At 36.7% G+C, this 24,384-nt stretch overlaps 1 protein-coding gene across 3 annotated transcripts in view; it reads right to left on the bottom strand.

The window, feature by feature from the left end:
- Positions 1-24,384, bottom strand: part of VIPR2 (vasoactive intestinal peptide receptor 2) — a 55,593-nt gene that overhangs the window by 12,833 nt on the left and 18,376 nt on the right. For 2 of the 3 annotated variants that reach the window (NM_001014970.2, XM_040680260.2), the window contains exons 5-9: positions 12,119-12,216; positions 8,357-8,498; positions 3,833-3,983; positions 2,887-2,947; positions 406-475 (exon numbers count right to left, since the gene is read on the bottom strand). In NM_001014970.2, the coding sequence (NP_001014970.1) occupies positions 406-475; positions 2,887-2,947; positions 3,833-3,983; positions 8,357-8,498; positions 12,119-12,216 (522 nt within the window). The remainder of the gene's footprint in view (positions 1-405; positions 476-2,886; positions 2,948-3,832; positions 3,984-8,356; positions 8,499-12,118; positions 12,217-24,384) is intronic. The other variant, XM_040680270.2, reaches the window with a different exon arrangement.

Genomic DNA, 24,384 nt, shown 5'->3' on the forward strand with positions numbered 1-24,384 from the left:
GGCTACCAATTAAAGAAAGATATACACAGCTATATTTTTTTATGGCTGCAATACTATTAGATTCTCAGTTGCAGAGCTGTCTATTTACAAGCAAAAACAAATCTGCAATTCATTGAAAAATATAATTAGATTTTTGCTTCCCCCAGGCTCATAAGGAGGAGGGATATTAAAGAAACAACAAAACACAAATAAAAGCAACTGTTCATTTAATAGGAGGCAGATAAATTTTGAAGGCAACAAATCTTAATGGCCTTGGTACCTTATATTATAACATGTCTCCAATCGTGAATTTCTTCTCATTAAAATGGAATTCTTGCTTGTCTGTAACTAGCAGTAAAGAATAATGGCTATATGTACTGCACAATGCTGAACTGATATATAATTCATGCTTCAAAGTTTACTTACTATAATAGAAATTAAAATTGGTATTCGTATAACCCACCAAGGACCACCATGCTCATTTGTATCCCAGCAACTATAAAAAAAAGAGGGAAAATTGTGTTGACACTAATACCATCTGGCAAGCAAGATCTATGAAGAGAAGTATTTGCTACACACAAGTCCAAGAACATTAAAATCACAAATCCTAGAATTTGGAATTTAATCTTCTTTTGCCTTTTATTTTTGTTTCTCTGTTTTCAATACATATATTCAAATCAGCTCTAATACCAGGCACCATACCATAACATTAGAAATTATGGAAGATGTTAACCTTTAGGAAAACCAAGTTAGTTTCACTTTGTGGCAAGACACTTTTCCAGTAGGCACTTAACAACAGCCTCGAGGTAGCAGCAAGATCTAACACAACTGACAGATACAGTTTAAATGACAGAAGTTCCCTGTGGGATATTTAGGTTATGGATGGCTAGAACCAGTTTAGGAAAATATGAGACTGAACCTGAAACTTCGTCTGAAAAACTGAAAACTTAATTTTCACTGTCAGCTCAGCAATTCTGGTATAAATACACTGAAAATGAATGCTCTGAAAGAGTAATTTTAAGCAACAATAATAACCTACAAACTTCCTCTGAGATAGTAATGATGAAGGAGAAAGGAGCTACCCTTCTCTCGTGTGACTAGTGATAGGACTAGAGGGAATGGCTTCAAGCTGTGCCAGGGAAGGTTCAGGCTGGACGTTAGGAAATACTACTTCTCTGAAAGGGTGGTCACGCACTGGAATGGGCTGCCCAGAGAGGTGGTGGAGTCACCGACCCTGGAGGTGTTCAAAGAACTTTTGGATGTTGTGTTGAGGGACGTGGTTTAGCGGGAACCACTGGTGATGGGCAAATGGTTGGACTGGATGATCCTCTGGGTCTTTTTCAACCTTAGTGATTCTATGATTCTGTGATTCAGTTTACAAGTTGGAGGTCTTGCAAAGGAAACAGAATTAATGTGTGACATGATTTTTCAGTTTAAAAGCAGTACTGAACAAAAAATATCCACCAGACCCAAAAAAGTGGAGTGTGATAACTGTCTCACTAGCTAGGAATGATCTTCCATTCCTTAGGGTCAGTGGAAGCAAGTCCAATTTTCCTAAAAAAATTTGAATCTAATCTTCCCTTTCCACGCCAAGAGTTAGGCCTAGCTCTAGTTAGTCATAGCTTTAACTAAAGACATGTCTCTTACTTCTCTTTACATTACATTGCTTCTCTTCTGGGAATATAATTTAGATATACCATAAGAATTCTAGATTTCAATCTACTGTGTTGCTAGTTAGTAAATTCACCTTCAGCTATCCAGACAAACAGCTTTTATAGTCTGTACCAAATATCAGCCCTATTTCCTCTTATGTTTTGTGTATTGCCGTCCATCCAGTAAAGTGACTTGATTAAAAAAAAATGTACTAACTAAAATTATTATTAAAAAGTATAGGCTGGGGACAAAGTGACTGGCAAGCTTCATGGAGAAAAAGGATTTGGGAGCATTAACTGACAGCCAGTTGAACATAAGCCAGCAGCGTGCCCAGTTGGACAAGAAGGCTGACTTCTATCAGAAACATTGTAGTCAGCAGGACAAGGGAGGTGATGACACCTTTGTACTCAGCACTGGTGACGCCACATCTTGAGTGCTGTGTTCAGTTTTGGGCATTTCACTACAAGAAAGGCATTCAGGCTCTGGAGTGTGTCCAAAGAAGATCAACGAAGCTGGTGAGGGGTCTGGAACACAAGTCTTTTAAAGAGCAGCTGAGATTGTTTATTCTGGAGAAAAGGAGGCTCAAAAGAAACGTTATCTCTACAACTACCTGAAAGGAGGTTGTAGAGAGGTGAAAGTCAGCCTCTTCTCCTGCATAACTAGTGACTGGACAAAAGGTAATGGCTTTAAGTTCTGCCGGGGGAGGTTCAGGTTGGAAAAATTTCTTCTCAGAAGTAGTGAAGTATTGGAACAAGCTGCCCAAGGAGGTGGTGGAGTCATTGTCCCTGGAGGTTTTCAAGAAGAGGGCAGATGTCACACCGAGTGACATGGTTTAGTAGAATGGTGGTGATGGGTTGATGGTTGGACTAGATGATCTCAGTAGTCTTTCCAACCTTAATGAGTCTATGATTCTATGAAATTAGGATGCCTAGTACTGCATGGCAGCACAGAATCCAAGGACCCCCATTGCTATTTTAAGTATTATTTTGACTTTCAAATGAGACAGCTCTACATGTAGATCTCAAAGGGTAGCATCAGTTATAACTTCTCTCTAACCACTCCTGCACTTTGCATTTTAAAGTAAACAGGAAGCATAAGCAGCATGCTGAAGAGCTTCAAAACATCTATCCCTTTACTGAAATTTTGTCTCCTTCAGAAAAGCAAACCACTTTTGTATGAATACCACTACATACAAAACATGACCAGTATTGGCACAGTTGTGCGCTTGAAGTTTTTTCTCTCCAGCAGACTTACCCAGTGTCCTCTAAAATAATCCGTGTCACTGTCCATGTAATAATGAATATAGTAGGAATTCCTGAAATTGAAGCAAAGAGAACAATCATAAGAAGGTAAGTTCAGACTAGTAGTAACCACTTATTTCCCAAATATTGAGCATATAATAAACAGTTTAGTAAGGGTGTGTGACCCATCTGATGAGCTAGGATGTAAGCAATGTGTTACAAAGTCTGCAGAAAAGTGGTTATATTTCTTAAATAGTTTTAATCACTAATACATAAAGCACAAGCCTTTCTTATGTGTCTTTCAAGCTGTCAGAGGGACCTGTAGGGATACAGATACAACTTAAGTATTCCCAATGTATTTGCAAGGACTACAATATAAAACTGAAGAGTAAGTCATTTCATAAGGGTCCAATCCCATACACTGGCTTATTGTAATTTCGAAGCAATACCTACTGTTTTATGATCACCTACCACTGGAAGCTTTAAACTACTCCTTCCATACCTCACTGCACTTTCTGTAATTTAAAGGAACAAGTGTATTTAGAAACAGATGGAAAACACTATCGGGCTTTTGAAAAATGCAGGTAGCACAGCACGGTCTGTGGCTGTGCTGTTAAACTTTCTCCTCCCAAATTAGGACAGACTCACATCATCCTATGCCTTGAACAACTCTTGGGCACTGACAGGAGTGCAGATTGGCAGAGGTCAGAGCCAACCAAGAGTAAGTTACCAGTTAAGGTTCTGTAGGAGGGATGAGTGTGGGGGCTTTGTGATTATTCCCCCCACCATGCCAAAATGGCTGCACCTATGCTGGAGCTGATGAGGGGACTAAAATTCAAGGAGTCATGCCCATGCATCAATTATCCAACAGAAACTGTATCATTACATCCATGTGAGATACTGAATCTAATACACAGATTAAAATATATTATTTAATTGGAAGGTATTTACGTTCTTACCCCATCCAATCAGCAGATAGACTGTGAAGTGTCTGTTGGGGGAGAATATTAACACAAGGAGGATGTGGAGGTAAAGTCCTTCAACTAATAGCCAGTAAAAGTTTGCCATAACACCATACTGGAAAAACACCAAAATAGCTTTGCAGCCCACCTGAAATGTGAGAATAGGGGTCAGAGTTGTTGCAGGAAAGATGCTGTATTATTCTGCTGTTACATATTATGCATCTTAAATCTCTCTGGGAGAAGCATCTTACATATGCTACTCTCAGATTCAGTAGATTTTTTTTTGCCTCTATCAGAATCATAGCAAATACTCTCAGAAATTTTGAAATATCATAATATAAATACTGTAAAAGAAGGTGGTTATCAATAAATGCATAAATTTTCAGTATTTAATGAATGGCTATTAGATTAAGTGTTTGTCTACTAGGTGGCTAATAAATATATTAAAATTTCATCTGTCTTCCCAACTCAGTAAAAGTTAATAATGAAATTGCTTTATGAGTTTTTAAAGGCTAAACTGGAAATTGAGTGAAAATTATAACTTTATATGCTGAATCTTCTAAGCAGACATAGAAGAAAAAGCTGAATAGACTTCTAAAAAATGTTTTCCCTTTAGAAAACGTTATAGTTTCTTAATTAATGAGACACATAAAATGAAGTCCCAATATACTTATAGTCTCTGTGCTAATCTTCAGAATTAATTTTCAGAGGTCTGCTCTGCTGATGTTTCACAGTGCTGGCTGCTGCTACTTTAGCCCTTCTCAGCAGGAATCTGGGATGTGTGAATTGAACATCAAAACATTCCTGCTGAGACTGAGCTGAGAAATGTGATGATACAGTGAATGTAACAGACTAAACAAAATGGACTAAGCAAAGCTTACAGCTTCTGACTGCTTTACTTTTTTCCCTTATTTAAATACTCTTTATACGTCTGCTGCTTTTGTTAAAATTCCAAGTACATCAAATACCTAGGCAGGTAATTTACTTATTTATTGGTTTATAACTCTGTCTACGCAAGTGCCTGTTATGTGAAATACCCTAACTTAACCTAGACTTCAGCTGCTGGTCCAGAACTTTTTAGTATCCATCAGCTCCACGTGGTGTCCTGGATAACTCACTGAATCCTAAGTAACACTACCTGCCTGTATACATTCAGAAATCTAAATAGAAGCGCAAAGTCTTGAATTGATTTCACTTAACTCTAGATGCCTAAGAGTAAGGTTTTTGATGCAAGACAGACTCTTTGATACTCCTACAGCTCATGAAGAGAGATAGGCATGTCCAGAGAAAGCCTTGGATCAGATGAGATAAGCTGCCCTGTGAGAGAGATAGAAGCTCTGAGAAACAGCTTAGTTCGGTCATCTTGTTCCGTAGAATTAATCTTACCTCTGAACTTTGTATCCATGGAAAGGATATCCACTGCAGACCAGTTATGGGTCAGAACATTTAACATGGAGAACGTTAAATATTTCATAATGCAAGCTAAAATTTGCCTTTTTTGGCAATTGTGTGGCTTTAAATGTGTATGTGGAACTGTGGAACATCACACACGTGATGAATTTCAGTCAGTGCAAAGCAAAACAGTCACAGCCATGTGGTGTCAGATCATCCCACATATAATGCAACAGAAATTATTCAGCAGTCCACAAAAATGGACAAATTCCAACAGGAAAATATGAGGTTTTCCTACAAAGAATAACTGGAGAATAAAAGAAACTGCAGAAAACAAAGAGCATTTTAGGGTCCATTGACCAATCTTTGAAGGACCTAACCTGACTACTCCAGGCAGTCTGCCTAACTACTTTTCCTAATCTGGGCCTGGTTTGGGCCTACTAACCCAAAGCTGTTACATGTTTATTAGAAAGGACCCAGATTACTAATTCATACATATAGCTTGGTAGTCACTGCTAAGGATTTTACACTTTGGGATAATGTGGACTCATCAATATTAAAATACCTTCTTTCCACTTTATTTCCACAAGCTTAAACTTCAGAAAATTAATTCTGAAGGTATTCGGATATATTTGTAGGGTTCTTTTGCAGCACTTCTGGCTGAAAGAAAGGAGGTCAAGAATGGGAAATATTATAAAATTGTTAGAATTTTTGCAGTAGGACAATATATTTCTAAACTTTGTGTATGAAAATGCAGTAAACATATTAGATTGCAGTTTAACACAAGCAGTTAAGCATCACAAAGCTGTACAGGAGTCTCCCACCATCCTACTACCCCAGGTTTTTTTTGTTTTTTTTTTGCTGAGCATGACACCATAAATTAAGGAATATTTCTCTGGTCAGGTGAGGTCAGCTGTCCCAGGGATGTTCCCTCCACACCTCCTGCCCATATACAGCCTACTGGTCTTGTGGGAGGGCTGCAGAGAGACAGCCCTGATGCTGTGTCAGCACTGCTCTGTTACAGCCAAAAACATTGGTGTGATATCATAGAATGATAGAATCACAGAATGACTCAGGTTGGAAAAGATCTTAAAGATCACTGAGTCCAACCAAGACCCTACCATACTACCCTAACTCTAACAACCCTCCACTAAATCATATCCCTGAGCACCACATCTAAACGGTTTTTAAACACACCCAGGGATGGTGACTCATCCACTTTCCCGGGGAGCCTACTCCAGTGCTTAACAACTCTTTGTGTAAAGAATTTTTTCCTCATATCCAACCTAAACTTACCCTGGTACAACTTGAGGCCATTTCCCCTCGTCCTGTCACAGTGAGAAGAGACCAACCCCACTCTCGCTGTAAGCACCTTTCAGATATTAGAAGAGAGCAATAAGGTCTCCCCTCAGCCTCCTTTTCCCCAGACTAAACAGCCCCAGTTCCTTCAGTCTCTCCTTGTAGGGCATATTCTCCAAGCCCTTCACAAGCCTTGTTGTCCTTCTTTGGACCTGCTCCAGAACCTCAATGTCCTTTCTGTACTGAGGTGCCCAAAAGTGAACACAGTACTCGAGGTGAGGCCTCACCAATGCCGAGTACAGGGGCAGGATTACTTCCCGTCCTGTTCACCACACCACTCCCAATACAAGCCAGGATGCCATTGGCCTTCTTGGCCACCTGGGCACACTGCTGGGTCATATTCAGCCAACTCTCCATCAGTACACCAAGGTCCCTTTCCATCAGGAAGCTTTCCAGCCACTCCTCCCCAAGCCTGTAGGGTTGCCTGGGGTTGCTGTGACCAAAATGCAGGGCCTGACACTTGGCCCTATTGAAACTCACACAGTTAACTTTACCCCATTGATCCAGTCTATCCAGATCCCTCTGTAGGGCACTCTTCCCTTCAGGCAGATCAACACTCCCTCCCAGCAGAGCATACACCCATCCAAACCATGGGCAGCCACCTTCTCCACGAGAATGTTGTGGGGGTCAGTGTTAAAGGCTTTACTGAAGTCCAGGCAGACCACATTGACAGTCTTACTTTCAACCACTAAGCGGGTTACCTTGTCATAGAATGAAATCAGGTTTGTCAAACAGGATCTACCATTTGTAAACCCATGCTGACTGGGCCTGATCTCTTGGTTTACTTTTAAATGGTCCATAATGGCTCGCAAGATTATCTGTTCCATAACCTTCCCAGGCACTGAGGAGAGACTGATAGGTCTGTAGCTAATAGGATCATCTTTCTGGCCCTTTTTGAAGATGGGCATCACATTTGCCAGTCTCCAGTCCACCAGGATATCCCCAGTTAGCCAGGACTGCCGAAGAATGATGGAGAGTGGCTTGGCAACCACATCTGCCAACTCCCTCAGCCCTCTATGGTGCAATCCATCCAGCCCCATGGACTTGTAAGCATCCAGCTTTCAGAGCAGGTCCAAAACTATCTATCTCATCGTGGATCATGCAGGGCCTATTCTGTTCCCCATCCCTATCTACAGGGGGCTGTGTTCCCAGGGAGTAACAAGTCTTGCTATTAAAGACTGAGGCAAAGGAGGCATTAAGCACCTCAGCCTTATCCTGATCCTATCAACACTATTCTAGCTACCAGTGCAAAGTATAACACTTTGTGAGGGACAGTTAACTCTGTCCCGCCCAGACTTAGCACACTTGCCAAGAATTCAGGTAACAATGCTTCTGTCATATCCAGAAAATAAGACAATAAAGACAACTCCTGCAAATATCTACATCCCTGACTTATTTCATTCCTGGACCTCTGACAGAGCTGCTGACACTTCAAGAGAAGGTACCTTTCACCCTTCTCAGCTGATGGCACTCCTGTTTGCCTTACAATCTCCCTGGATTAATGCAGTGGCTGTATTTATCTATAGAAGGCTGTGTTTTGTTTTGCCAGATGACCTGCTGTCTGTACATGGACAAACAAAGCAACAACAACTTCTCTTTCTTCTGCTTCTCTTACTTCTGTCTACTTCTAACAGATCACTTGGCCAGTTATTATATTCTCTATAGACCTGCCTACACTGACAACTTGGTATTCCTAAATGTTTACAAGCATCAGGAGGACAATTTAGTGACACAAGAGTATTATGTCAGGTAGTAAATGAGGTTTATTACCCATGAGGTTTGGTCCTCTGGACAGTGAGCTGTGTTGGAGCTGGAATAGAGAATATCATCCTTGACTAAAACAGAGATTGCTCTTAGAATGAAGGAGAGGAACAGGTTCAGATGGATGTAGTTCCGAGTACAGTGAAGTTTTCTAAGGAGAGATTTAAAAACAGTCATTTTAGATTTCAAGACAGAAAGCTTCCTGAACAGACTTCTGCTAATCTCCGGTTGTTTCTTAGTAATAGGAACATTAAGTAAGAGCCTACCCTTTCCACCTCTGTCGTATTGTCATTGCTGCCTCATGTTCCTTTAACATCATCTCAACATCATCATCATTATATGCTGTCCAAGATACATAAATAAATGATCTCTTACTCCTTTTCACCATCACAGACCAAGGGATCCCAATGGTGTTTCTCCCCCACTTTAACATAAGTTGACAGTAAACACTGATTATCAATTCATTCAATTTCTGCACTTTTTTTTTTTTTTTTTTTTTTTTTTTGCAAATAAAACTTCTGTTAATCTGCATAAATTCCAAATATGCTCTCATCATTTTTTTTCCTGGTTTTATTTCTTTAATTCCTGCATTTTTCTATATAATGGCTTTTATCTTACAATGTATGTCAATGCCAGAACAATTAAAAATGCATGCAAAGCATTAAGTTGCCTATCCTTTCTGCCCAGTGAGATGTAAAAACTCTGAGTGAGATGTAAAAAATGCTAAGCAATGAAAGAATGAAGATGAAATAGGATGTTACAGCTAGCACTGTGGTATGAAATACCAGCTTCTAAGTTGTCTTCATGTTTTTATTTTTAAAGAACACTTCCACCGAACACCAAATAACATGTTCTGAAGTGACTAACACAAGCACAGTTAGAGAGAGCATTGGGAAATAAATGACAAATCCATCTCATAGCTTGCAGTTTGGCAAAGGACACAATACTAGGCTGAACTTAGAGCAGCTGTTAAAAAATACACTGATTACTGTGGCTGAACGTGTCCTTCGCTGAAAATGGTTCTGAGAAAAGCTGAAATACTACTATTATTTTGGACAGGAGGAGACTTTTCTATGGAACTCAATGCATGTGAAATACATACAAGATGGGACTGGAAGAAAATATTTTTCGTGACTAACTTAGATTACTAGCTTTTCATCCCCTTCAGTATATGAAATTATAACATTAGATCTGCAAAAGACTGTCAAATCAACCTTTCAGAGGGGGTGGTCAAACAATCTTTTTTATTTAGGGCTACGTACGATGATTCAGAGAAACAAAGAAATGCTGTTTTTTAACAGCGAAACAAAAGCTGCTATCCTATTCACCGTGACTCATGATAGAAAACTATTTTGAATCTTGACAGACAGTTGATACACATGAAAACACATCTTATAAAAATGATTCAGATTCATACTTTCCTTCTTGGTAAGATACACATATTAGAGTCAGTTAGAGAATCTGACATTCTTTTGGGTTTGCTATACAGGAGTAACCTTGAAAGAAGCATTCTAAGAGCTACACAGTAAGTAACGAATTTAAGTGCTACACAAAAATATGCTGTTCTACAGTTCGTTTTCATTCTGAGTTGGAAAAAAAAAAAACGTGTTTTAAAATACCTGAAAAATATTATTTCTTTCAAATCAGTTTTCAATTTTCTGAAACTTCACGATATGCTAAAATTCAGACATTCAAAATGAAGAAATAGAAACTTACGTTGTAAGTAACCCCACTAAAGGGTAAAGGTACTATTTCTGACTAAATCAAAATTATTACTTTTAATGTTTAAACATTACACTCTATTCTGAGATTAGAAGATTATCTATAGATGAATCCTTTTGTTTTGCAATGCTTCTAAACCTGTCCTTTGCATATATTAACATTGAGAGTCTATCTAATGGTTTTATAACATCAAGTAAAGTGGGAATCATCTTTGGAAGAAAGGTAAAAGAGATACACAGAACTGCAACTGCATGGAAACTTTCAGGAAAAATCACCTTCTACGCATCCAATGGTTCTGCCTTTTTTGTGCTTATAGCTGATATTTTAAACAACTGGAAAGGCTTGAGGCTGTATCTGTTCTGCCAGAAATGATATACAATGGAGTGTGGAAGTTAAACAGTAGTACCTGAAAAAGAATTTCCACTTCTTTTTCACGTCCGTGTTTTTTTTCATTAAGCAATACTGAATGTATTCACAATTAAATGCAGTATAATTTGAAGCATAGATATACAAATCCAGCAAGGCAAAATTTTCATAATGTCTGGCTTTAGTAATATCCACGTTCAAATCGTAATCCTGCTGGATGAAGTCAGAGTTTTCAAAACCTTACTGCTTTAGTGACTTCAGTGATTTTTAACTATCTTTTTAACTACCCCATCTCCTTTAGTCAATGTGATTTGAAAAGTTGTTTAACGTCCTGTTTAAATACAACAAAGACAGTTTGCTGATTACATGCAAAGGTGAATGTATTTCAGGGGTGAGTGAACTATCTTCACAAATACTATATTGAAATTACCTGTAAAGAACCACTGGACCTTTCAGGGCAAAGTATACTCGTTGGACAGGAGGTGTAAACAGTTAAGCAGCAGAAAGTTAAACTTTACAGAATCTTATTTTCAAACTCTGTCCTTAAAAATGGACCAAAACGTACAGGATGCCATACGTGTCAGAGATACGCAGAGACATATAGTCCTTTACATTCACTTTTCTCACTGACACTTCACAATTGCGTCAGCTGTAGTCTAACACAAGAAGTGTCTCTTTGCTACATTCAGATGTCTGTGATATAATGTCTAAATTTGTGTTACTAGGCATTAGCAGTTTTGAAAATGCATTATCTGCGTACAGTGTTTGGTAGTAGACACATGATACCCATGAGTAACTTCATTTTTTTCAAAGATATTCCAAAATATTATCATGGGTCATGTACCCACTCTGAACTGTCTCTACATATTTAAATATTGACAAAATCTTATGGTAGTCTATAATATTTATAGCATACCATAGGAACAAGCTAATCAGAGGTCTGGAACTATGCAGCCCTCTAAATCTAATGTAATTTTTTAATACTAATTTGAGAGATGCGTTTTCTTGTTCTTCTTAGAGTGGAAGTGGAAAGTTGTGTAAGGTTAGTATCGGAGAATATGAAAGCCATTCTATTAGACAGAAGTGATAAAGGCATGAAGGTTGAGAAAATGAGAAAAGCTATGATATCAATAAGATTCTGCTCTTTCTTTTGACAGATGGGGATAGCTTTCTATCTCAGAAAATGCCCAGAAATGAGGCAAAAATAGTAGACAGTACTGCTTTTCCCAACACTGCCTAAGAATAACACTGCACAGCCAGTACTATCCTACAGCACACACACCTTTACAAACCCTCTTGGATTACCTCTCATGCCTGGAGACCACTCAGAAGTTTCTGAAAAGCATGGCTGCCCAATTGTCTGGTGTTGAGACCAGCATCCTACTTATTTTCAAGAACAATTCAATGTATTGATTTTTAAAATGAAATAAAAATTACTTTATAGATTCATTCCTAAATGATTATTCTTTACATAGGCTGTAATGTCTATACGTTTGCAAAGTGCTTTGAATTTTTTTTTAATGACTGGTGCTGGCAAAAATCCTGTTAGCATTACGTTACTGTCAGCTGTTTGACAAAAATGTAAAAATGATATATATTTTTTTTAAATCTGGGAAATCAGTAATAAGACAATGATTAAAACTGTTTTATTATTGTGCATATTTACTACTGAAACATACATACCTGAAAAGGCAAAGAATTATACTTCCTGTTGTAAGAGCAATCAGAGATACGCTGTGACCAAGGGTATAAATTGCCTTCACTCTTACATAGAAGTTGACCTGCACAAAAATATACACATACTGAAACCACTTACTGATATTTGAATTGAAGTGATATAATTTTCCATTAAATAGCTCTCAAGACTAAATAAGCATTATTTTCATGCTTTGCTCTTTAGAACATGATAAGAATGTGTTATACCTTTATTCCAACATATTTTTGCAATGCAGTGGATCAAACCAATAGACATCAGTAGAAAATTCAGCCTAAGAAATTCAGACGCACAAGTTGCAATTTTAGCTGATTATCCCATGTCAATGAGGTAAAAAAAAAAAAGTATCTGGTTAAAAAATGTTCATAGACAACTGAAATGGAAGAATGAGACGCAGTTTGAAAGAATGGGTTATCACTGAAAGAGACAATCTCTCAGTCCTTCTGCTCCAGTGTACTTAGTCATGCATTTATACATGATCATAATTTTAAAGACGTTAAAGTCCCATTCATCTTAAGGACATGTTTAAATTCCATTCATTTCCTAATCTGTATGTTCAAATACTTGTCACCCAAACAACCCTTTCCCATTCCTTGTTTTGTAAAGTTAGTTGCTGAAACTTGGAAAGGAATTAGAGCAGAGCAGAGGAAAGGCAGACTGAAGTGTGCAGTCTGATCATTAACTACAGTTGTATGTAAATTTGCCAGCAATGTATTACATTAAAACCCATTCTGAATGACAACGATAACGCTAACTACTCTCAGAATTAAACTGCTTGTTCATTTGTGCCTAGAGCGAAGTGATAACATTATTTTCCATGAAGTTAGATAAAATGCTAAAATTACAGAATTTTTTGCTATGTGAAATAAAAGTTTTTAACAGCAATATAGAATACATTAAATAAAACAGACAGAATTTCTATATGTACTGCACATATTTATAGTGCTCAGATCTTATAGCTGCATCTCTAAAAGCAGTAATAAAGCAGTACCTTTAAGAAAACTGTTAGAAAAGGGAAAAGTAACTCAATTAAAATGCTGCAAATACACTGGGCACTCTTTTATTCAACCTGCCCTGCCCTGGAAAATCATGGAAGAAGGATGCTCCAATAAATGACTTAATGATTGGGCAGCTTCATGATCTATCATCAGCATTCTAGGAGGTGGAGAATTTTATTCCCTGACTTACTGCCTGCCCATCAAGTGGTGCAAAAACACACTGCAAAGCCTGGAAACAGTGCACAGCAGTTCCACGATATGTTGTTCTATTTGTTATCATCTTGTTGGCATCTGCAGGCCCCATTAAAATGCTTTTCTACAGAACATACAAACAGAAATCTGGAGGGTCTCTAAATCAAAACTTCTTAACATCCATCAAGTAAATATTGTAAATTTGAAGGAGATAAATGTCACTTGCAAAAGAAGTTGCAATGACAGCAAATCTGTGTTGTTTAAATACTGAGAGGAAGTTTTCACGTTCAGTTTCTCAGAAAAAAAAATGATCAGCAGATATGCCCTTTAAATAGTAACACTGATACTCAACTAAACAGAAGTCATCACATTTCAGAAGAGCAGCAATGAGGTCTCTCCCAGTATGATAAAGCCATACACATAAAACCTGGTAAAAGTAGGGGGACAACACAGGGAATAATTTACAATGCTCTCATCTTCTAGTCTTGGGAACCACAAAGTAACTTAATAAATCCTGCAGTGTTAAAGCAACCATCGTCCCTTTGTAACTTGTATTTACCAGTACTCTTCAAAGAGTAATCACATAAACCAGGACTTCTGCAAAGTGTGTCCTTCACAGCCCCTGCTAGAAATGACTTCTTCCCTCTCAGTTGGGTTTCTCACTGTGCTAGAAAACCTTAAAAAGCTGTATCGTCTCTTTCTGCTGCGCAGTGGCAGAAGTGTTTTATGAGTTGGTTATACAGTCCCCAGAGACAGTCTTCTTCTGCCAAGCAGCAGAAATAACTCCAAGATGTGTGTAAGTCTGGCACATGTAAGCTCATGCATTTGCTGCTAAACAGATGACTACACTGATTAAACTGTATGCATCTTTAAGTACTATGGTCTCTATACTGCAGACAGTTCCCTCTGCCTAGGTGAATCACCTCCTTTCTGCATTCAAAAATTCTCATGTTGACATTTTTATTAGGCTTTCAAATACTTTTTCTGAGAATCCCGTAAACAACTCTGCACACATATGACACATGGGAAGTACTAGGAAGCTGACAGTAATAGAAATATTGCTATTTTGAAGTAAGAACCCATAAAAATATTTGAATTACTGAAATATATTTGCTTACACTAAAAATGCTAGCGATTTTGTTTATGTAGTTCTGTTGCTAGTGACTACTTACCCACATTTACATGACAGAACAGAATCCAGTAGCTACAAGAAGTAATTTCAACTTGCACATTTCCTTTCAACAATACAATAGCTATCCTTCAATCTTTGACACTTTTGAAAACTCATTAACCTGGTATTTGGCTTTTACCTGACACTGAATTTAGTTTCACAAAAATGAGTCATAATGTCCTTTACTATGACTTCACCCAAAGGTTTTCCACATCTTCTGCAGGAGTGGATCTCAAATTCTATGAGTATGCGTCTTTATTCTTCTGAGTGACTAATCCAAGCTGTGTAACACACACAAATGCAAGCACTGCTACATGACTTACTATCACACAAATCGAAGCAAATTCAGGTAGGCTATATTAGTACCTTCATGTTTAATGTCTACAATGTCTTAAATCATAGTCAGCCAAAAGTGCGCATTTTACTGATCAGTACAGAATACCTCAATATCATCTCCTTTCTAATACAAAAGGGAAAACCAGAGAATAACAACATTCTAGCTACAAAATATCTAAGCAGTAAGAAACCTGCTATTAAATCACTTTTTTGCTGGCCAGACTATCTGAAGTGCAGCTACAAACTCATTACACTGCACTGAGCATGCCAAATTTAGCACCAGCTGGTTTCAGATCAGTGCACGAGATAAGAACAGCCTTGTAGGCAATCATGGATGATAATATAACAAGTGAGACAGGATGAAAATATCGTCTCATCCACCACAATCCCACGTTTAGTATTTGACTTTAGCATCATGCTCACTCAGCTTTTCCGACTGTCATGACAACATATTAGCTCTCCTTCCGCATCCAGAGATACTGATTGCAGAAAAAAAGAACTGCAGTCAAAGGAGACATTCAATTCACCCCTAAGTAGACATCACCTTCTGGTCAACACAATTCCACTGACATAATTAACAAACGATACCTATTACCCTAAATGCAGTGAACTAGTCCTATTTGAGAAGTCCCATGGTATCTAAGACAACTGCATGGCAGATATGACATAGGATCTCTTTTCTGTAATGGCAGTGATGCCAAATGATGCTAGATATCTGTGTTTATGCAATCACATCAATGCCATTTCCACATACTAGTGATTAGTCATGTACATCTCAAACATATTTCTTGCCTTTAGGAATTTTGATTTGCAAGTTGAATTTCACCTTTTGAGTTTTTATAATATGTGATAAGTAACTTTATGTAAATGACTTGAAGAATTCCGTGTGGTTAACTGTGCTGGCATGGAAAAGATTTTAAGTCCCAAAAAATTTGTTCTTGCACCAGCTCTTACATTCTGAACTCAGTCAGATCCAATCAGGTAAGAAAACCTACTCTGTAATGTGAAAGTTTTCACATTTGACTTCTATTCTGAATGGAAAAGAAGAAATCTCTTACTTTTTTGATCACTTCTGATGCAATTACTTGCAATTCAACAAGTCCATTGCCTATAAAACAGATGCTACTTGTGTCATCACCTAATTCTCATCTATGTATTGTATTTTTATGATGTTCCTATTCCTTTAAAAGGTCCAAGTACACCAGATCTACAGAAAGACTGTATCTTCTCCTTAATTTTTGTCTTGACTTGGAAGTATTTGTTTAGGAAATATGTAAATGGTTTGGTGCCAAGTGTATAACATGTGTAACTATGTTTAGTCTGCATTGCCTTTGCTCATTTTTTCCCTATCTTTGCCCATCTTCATTTCAGAATGAGTTGCTCTGGTCCTACATTCTCCCCCTCATTCCTACCCTAGACACATAACACACTGCATTTGCATAAACAAGGAACACAGAATCAACTGATTTACAAACTCTAAAGACCCATGGTCACTATACTCTTTAGATGGCATGCACCAATAAGATCATAAGAATGATTCTGGATCAGAATTCATTATTGGGAAATTGCAGCCAATGTTCCCACAGGAAAACCTCAATTCTGCTTATATGTTCTGCATTACTTCACATCAAGAACAACTTGAACTCAATGTATATTTTCCTTTCTCTTTTCTTGGAATCTCAAGGGATTCCATTACACAGAGTAACAACTTTGAAATTTATCTGCTTGATGAAATTCAACTGCTAATTTTTTTTAATGGAACAAATTTTTGCAGAGCTGTATAAAGTTGATCTTAGGATAAGTAATTTTACTTTCCTGTAAACTTTCTTAATGTCCAGGAATGCACAGTTCCTGTTTTCTTCCTCAGAGTAAGCTAGAAGCAAGTGCAGGACAGTACAGTAAAGCAAGAGATGCACTAAGCCTGTGAATTTTGCAGGGGTGAATTCATCTGAGCAAGTTTTCTTTATAACCAAGGAACGAAAGCAGCAGCATTATTCATCTTGTCCTACAAGAAAAATCTAAAATAATTTAGAAGGATAATAAAGTAAAAACACCTAGTTTATCTTCGTTAAATACAAAGGAAACCAAGAAAGTCCAGAGCAGATGAAAATCGTGGGAGTCTAAAGTTGGGCAATATTCCTCTGTCTCAGGTTTTTCTCCACTGACTTGGTTAGCTTTCCATCAGGCAATAAAAGCATTACACATTCTTGGGCTTTATTTCTATTAAGAATTTTTTTTTTTCAAACTTGTTTTAAAGGCCAGCATTTGAAGCTTAGCATTTTTTCTTGCTTTTGTTTGGAATTTTTTCAACTGAGGTCTAACTCCCACAGAATTTCAGATACCACAGTTCTGTTTTATCAGTAATAATACCATGAAAAAAACAACCCTAATGAGTTTGTAAAAAAAAGATTTCAAATAGCTACCACTGATTAGAAGAAATGAATAAGGCTTCCTTTAGCTTAATCCATACAATAATGGTATATAATCCTTCTAAAAGCTAGGAAGCTCAACAGAACTAGTCATTCTCTCTCTCTCAAGGGAATCAGTGGAAGAGAAGAGACTCTTCTATGCTATGATTCATGTCCTTCATTGTGCTTGTGATGATTCAAGGAAATTAGGATAAGACGACTTGCAGCCAGACTCCAAAGACTACATCTCCTTTGATACTACAGAAGGCAAGGGCTGTCTGCATTAAATGCAGGTGAGTACATTGCATAGTCTAGTCAGATAAAGTTTGTCTGAATTTTGATTGTTAGTCACATAAAAGTGCGTACTTTTTGCTTACTATTAAAAAATCTCAGTTTGGCAGTGTGTCCATATGTTGCCAACTGTCATATTATTATTATTGATAACTACTCACAGCACTGTGGTGATGCCAGCATGTAACAGAATGAGCATGTATCTCAAAGTTACTAAAGATTAATGAAAAAGAAAATGCTACAGTTTGGTACAAAGAAATTACATGGAAGTGAGGGAGGAGGCATTTTTGAAAGGAAATTTCATGAATCACAGAATTTCTCGAATTGGAAGTGACCTTTAAATATCAGCTAGTCCAACACCCTTGCAAAGAACAGAGACTTCTACAACTAGATCAGGGTGCTCAGAGCCTGGACCTGCCTAACCTTGAATGTCTGAGGACTCCAAATCTGGACACACTACTACAAATGAGGTCTCACCATCACAGAGTAGGGAGGCAGGATCACCTCTCCTGCCCTGCTGGCTAATCTTCTTCTGATGCAGCCCAGGATACAGTTGGCTTTCTGGGCTGTGATAACACATTGCTGGCCCATGTCCAGCTTGCCATTCACCAAGTCATAGAGTACCCTGAGATAGAAGAGACCCTCAAGGATCATTTACTCCTGGTAGATGAAATCTCGAATCATCAGGTGCCAGCACCTACTGTGCATTAAATAACTTTTTTTTGTCACAGAAATTTATAAAAAATACAGATTTGCATATTTCATTGCATAATTCTTGCAACATATGGGGGCTTTCATATGTACATACAGTGGTGTAAGCACACACTATGTATACTTTCTAAGTCAGTTACATGCTAAGGTAAATCAAGTAAACTTGTTTTAAATAAAATTGAAGACAGTGTTCTTCAATTCAGCTTAGTTCAAAACCATACAGTTTAACTGACGAAAGCTTTCGCATAGCTACAGTTCGAGTTTGTCTTCTTAATTCATTTTTTTCTGTTGCTAGATGTTGTTTTTGTTTAAAATACCCTTTGTTTTTCTTTTAAAAGTTATCTTGCAGAAAACAGTACTGCAGAATGAATTTATAGGATTGTTAAAGAAAACCAAGATATGTATTTCCAATTTGTTTTTCTTCATAATAGCACGTTGCATGTATTGTACGTTGTATGCAGGAAAAGTTTTGATAAAAAGCTTTAAGAGTTAAAAGCCCTTTTGTAACAACTTATAACCAATTCTGTAACTTCTTATAACCAATGTCTTACAGCTATGTTGCCTCTTAGAACCTCGGTCTACGTTTACTTTCAGACTTGTGCCCTCTGCTTCCCAAGACGTGAATGTAAAATTTAAATAGGTAGATGTTGAGAGAACAGCATCATTGAAAGCTATTTTTTATTTGGTGTATGGTTATATTTTACTTTTATTCCTTCCCTTAGGAATAAAATTCTATACGTTTGTTGTTTTTTTTGTTTTTTTGTTTTTTTTTAACCAGTAAAATATTCTACATGAAGTTCTTGACTGAGCTGTCCATAATAATGCCTCCATAATTTCCTGGAGATTTGGTATCTAATTCATAAGCTCTCAGTGCTCCTGGTTAAGAGGACAAATTTTTCCTTTCAGGTCTACTTTCAACTAGCCACACCCTCAGATAAACCTGTTTCTCAAACTACTGCAAGGCTAAATAAACACTATTGTATTTTGAATCCATAGAATCAAAAATTGTGATTGTTTGAATGTGTGTGTTATGATTTGCAAAACTACGCAAAATATTTAGATTGTTACAACTATGACACTCCTAATGATTCGGCAAAAAAACTGGCAAATGAAGTTCTGAATTTACGTATTTAATAACTACACAAAGAAAAGGAGACAGACAAAGGACAAAATTCTGCATTGTGTTGTGGCAGTCAAAATCCAGGAAAAGAAATTAGATTCTTGACGTAGATATAGTTACTGTATTTTACAAAGCACCACTTAGAGTGTTCATATTGTACTGCTGCAAAACTAACAGCAAAATAATCCAAAAATCAACAGCACATGAAAACCAACCTCTTTCATGTAATCTGAGCACATTCTATTCCTTACTACTCTGTGTGAACCATAATCAGTCAGGTTTTAGTCAACTAATTTAGCTTTTACCTCCAGATTAAATTAGGAAGAATAAGACTGACGGAAGTGTAAAGAAGGTATGGAGACTCCAAAACAGAATTCAAAACTAAACCACACGTCCATTTTAAAAAGATTTTCAAAAAGAGAAAATACCAAAACCCCTTTAGATTTTGTAACTGTTTTCAAAGTGTAAGCTGATTCAAGCCATACGTATGAAGTTAAAATGGTGTTTTGAAACTGAAATGACATGGAAATTTCTGCATAACAAAACTAGTATTTTTCCATCAGGAGTAAAAATATGTGGCCTTGCAAAATATTCACATGGTTGTCTGAGAAATACTGATTCCAAAACTGAAATTCAGCGATATATTTTTAATGTTGTAAGGCAAATATTCAAATTGCAACCAATAACCAAGTAAACTCATGGTTAAATACTACAAAAATCAGTGGGTTATGACTTGCACATGGTTTTGTAGGCTATAAAGACCTAATGCTTTTTATGGCTAACTAATTCCAATGGGTTTTAAAAGGATATGAAAACACTACACATATGAAAAAGAAATTTGATTACAAGTTTGTGTAATTAGTGTAATGCTCAAGAGACTTTTTCATAAGATCTATTCTTATGTACAGTTTTGTTTTCTTAGAACAGACACCTTTTTTCTGCTAACATTTTCTCTACAGAGAGTTTCACGTTTCTTTTACTAAGTTTAGGAGACTGAAGTCTTTTGTTGGTTTACAGAGTAGAAATGGCACAGAAGCTTCCTAGGAAAGGTGACAGTTACCCAGGGGATCTTTCAACCTCAGCCTTGGTTTGGAAGGACCTCTAGGGGTAGCAGGGTATTCTGTGCTCAAGAACAAAATTGAATTGATTCTTTGTTCAAAGGAGTATCACTACTGACCAGATATTATCCTCAATGTAAAAGAAAAATAAACACCTCTTTATTAATTCAACCAAAAGATATAACTGATTACTTCTAGAGTATGATCGTTATCATCACAGATGACTATTTTGTTTATTCTGGGGCCCGGTATATTTCTGGAATGCTATATATAAGTTTCGTATTCACAGATGTGATTATTTGTATTAGAATTATAAGCTCTTAAATTTTTAAAACATATTTAAGAATACATTCCATAATATCTAAATACTGACACGAAAGAACATATCAGAAAATTTTAAACTGCACAATGAATATAAAGTGGTTTAGGCCTAGCAGCTTGGCTGAGAGCATTAGAAATACTGAAACCAGCAAATGTAGATGGAAATATAATACAAATCCTAGTTCCCTCCTCTTACATTAACTTCAACAACATGGCAGCTGTTTCTAAAGGCTTGTAAAACTTACTTACCAGAGCATAAATACAAACTGGAATAAAGAGATTGATTATATGATGTGGACAATCCACTTATTTCTTAAGCGGCATTTCTTCATATTGTTGGATGGTACAGCACAGAATTGAATTTACAAAAATAAATATCTCATAAAATATGTATTCCTTGGTATTTAATGATCTTTCAATAACAGATTACTGTTAACCCTTTTCCAACATGGTTCTCTTTCAGTTCACTTTAATCTGTGGACAATCTATATGTAATAAAAGAAATTCCCACTGTGCTCCCAGAGGAGAGTATATTAGCTTATACTCATGCCCCATCCTTCTCACTTGAAGATGACAGAAGAAGAATTTTGTATTCATTTTCAGAAATATTGGTCTCTAATCACATATTGTGAAAAAATAATGAAAAATGCAGAATATAACATAAACAAAAATAGCATGACTCACAGGCACACAAAAAAAGCACTGGCAGACAGCAACTATGCATTACATTTTCTTGAAAGGAACACATTCAATTTAGACTCAGGACAAACAATCCATTAGTCCAAGGCAACAGTCCACAGACAGTAGTAATGCACCTGTTTTCTAAAGGCAACTATAGACATTCATGACAGTGTTTGTCTGAGTCAGTCCTGACCTTGCTGCCTTGACTCCAACTGTTTTGGGATGTGTAGCCAGGGCAGCACACTGAGGTTGTTATCTGTGACAGAAGCCTAAGAATGGATGCTTCAGGAAACTTGTCAAATGGGGGATAATTCTTTCATAGATGGTACTTCCACTTAGGCACTTGTTGCAATAGTTTCATCATGTGTAATAGCACTGAGAATTTTCCTCTCCATTAATCTGTCTTTGTATTACTCAAGTGTTTGAATCACATAGCCTGTGATATAATAAAAGCCAGGTCAATTCAAGCTAAGATTAGATAATACTGTATTAACTAACTTGTAGCTGTCCCTTTTTTTTTTTTTTTTTTTAAATAAAGTGGCCACATTTCAGTCCTTTACATTCACTAGGCAGCTTGACTTGTATTAGTAATACTGATAAAGAGCATAGTACCCTCTGAGGACATCCTGGACTCGTGCGTCTAACTAAAAGGTCAGAATTGTTGATGTGAAAGAAAAGGTTGCAGTAAAGTTTGTGTTGGGTTAACACACCTTGACATGTTTTTCCTGTATGGTCAAATCAAGTTACCCATTTTGCCACTGTGGTGCCACAAGCTCAATGGAAATATACAAGAAATAAGAAGCTACTTATTTGAATGAAGAAGATGAATCTAAAAGTTTACCTTGAAGGTTAGCAGCAACCAATTTTCTTATAGGAAAAGGATTGGAAGTATGTAATGAAGGTTTAAATACACAATTCGATGTGATGAAAACATAATTGTTTGTTCAGAGTCATACTCATTAAAGTGGTTACCTATAAATGCAGACCCATTATAGACCCTACAAGTGGGTCTATAATGGAAACTAATTCAGTAGGGAAGATACAGGTATCGATCTGTAACAAAGACAGTTTCTACCTCTTCTGCAAACATTTTCTTCATGGAAAGAATATGGAAAAATATTTAAGACTTACCATAGAAAAAGTATTTTATCACTTTTCCTAAAATATTATTTCTGTACTTACTGTAACTCTGAAAGTAACCTCATACATTGCCTGAAAAATATATTGTCACATGTAATTTTTATGTCCAAAATATTTTGTTATTTGAAGAGCCACAATTTCATTTTTAACTCTTTTTGTTGAAAATCTGGGTCAAATACAGTTGAAATATACTGATTAATATTGAGGAAAGGCTTTCTGCTTAAAGATGCTACCACTAACTGATAAGATTTGAATTCAAGAAATCATCTCCTTTCTGTGTAACAGTCGGCATTTAAATGCCTCCTGAAATCTCAATACTAAGTGATATTTGCATTTTCTATAACTGCTCCCATGAAGACATGCATTTAAACACTTCCTCTCCTGTTTTCCTTTTCAGATTTTATTCTGATAGTTCCATCCTTTCTTAATCACAAAGAAAAACAACAACAAAAAACACAGAAACCAAACAAAAACCCTACAACTGCATATTCTTATTAAAATTAAGTATTTGCACAGGATCAGTTTGTCATGCACTCTTGTATTGACTTTTTTTGACTTGTCAGTTTTAAGGTTAAAAAAGAATTATTGTTACGTCTCACAGAATTAACCAGTAAGGGTCTTCAGGCAAAGAATATCCTCTGAGCAATGATAGTGATACTTGAGAAAAGAGGACAGTGGCCATCAGGCCGTGTTGCTTGAAACGCAATCAGTGCTTGTACTTCCACTTTCCCACCCTGCAACATGCTATCCTTTTATGTTGTATACTATCTATGGTAGATGCCTAGAATATTCTCTCAATCATGCTTCTGTTAATCATTTTCTCCCATATCTGCTCTCCACGTCTCTTCTGATTTTTATCTTCACTGGTTTCTTATTTATTCTTTGTGAGGCTTATTCAAATGTCACTACTATTACCCACTTCCAGTTTCTCTAGCTTCATTCCTGTAAGTACAGTCAACCTGCATTTCAAATTACTCCTTTAAATTAGTAATAATTACTTCAAACAAGATCTGCTTTTCTATTTATACTACTACTTCTGCTAATTATGTGCATCTCACTACTTGAAATTTTGTCATCTGCTCATTAGATTTTTTTAAATCGTAACCTATTTTGACTCCTTGTGACAAAGTCTGGGTTGATGACAGTGTTTTAAAAGGCTGGTTTAGCAGTAATGTGGGACTGTTCCCAAGGAGTGAGATTGTACCAATGTTTTGAAATGTGTCTGCAGAAAGGATAGGAAGGAAATATATTCTAAAAACTCTTTTTTATTCATGCTCAACTACAGGCAGGGCTTTAAAATACAGAACGAAATGGCAAGAACCACATGTCTTAGCTAGAAAGCTAGCATGTCTGCAAATCAGCTGGAATAGGTCTGCTAGAGCTGTTCCATATATATACTACAATTCAGGAAAACCCAGTGGTTAAGAATGTTTATCCACGAGATTACTTCATGTGCTCACAGTAACAAAACTACTGACACTGTGATCTCAAAATCATTTTTTGTAAATAAAATCTTGCACTGCTAGAGTCAGCAGAAAAGCTGGTGGAAAATAGGCAAAACATCATGGAAAGAGTATTTCTCTAAATAACAAAGAAAAAGAAATAGTTTCTACAAACTGAACAAATTCATTTTTCCATTTGCACTATGTTTATGATGTCTTGATAGCTTTTTGAATCATTTCTAATTGCTAATCCAATTTTAAGTCTAACATAAATCTGCAATAATTCCAATGACCTATGTTAATTCTATTTTACTCATGATAACTTAGACATGTTTCAGCGATCAAATGGTGCATATATGATTAACA

Source organism: Gallus gallus, chromosome 2, assembly GCF_016699485.2.
Source record: "Gallus gallus isolate bGalGal1 chromosome 2, bGalGal1.mat.broiler.GRCg7b, whole genome shotgun sequence".
Classification (NCBI taxonomy): domain Eukaryota; kingdom Metazoa; phylum Chordata; class Aves; order Galliformes; family Phasianidae; genus Gallus; species Gallus gallus.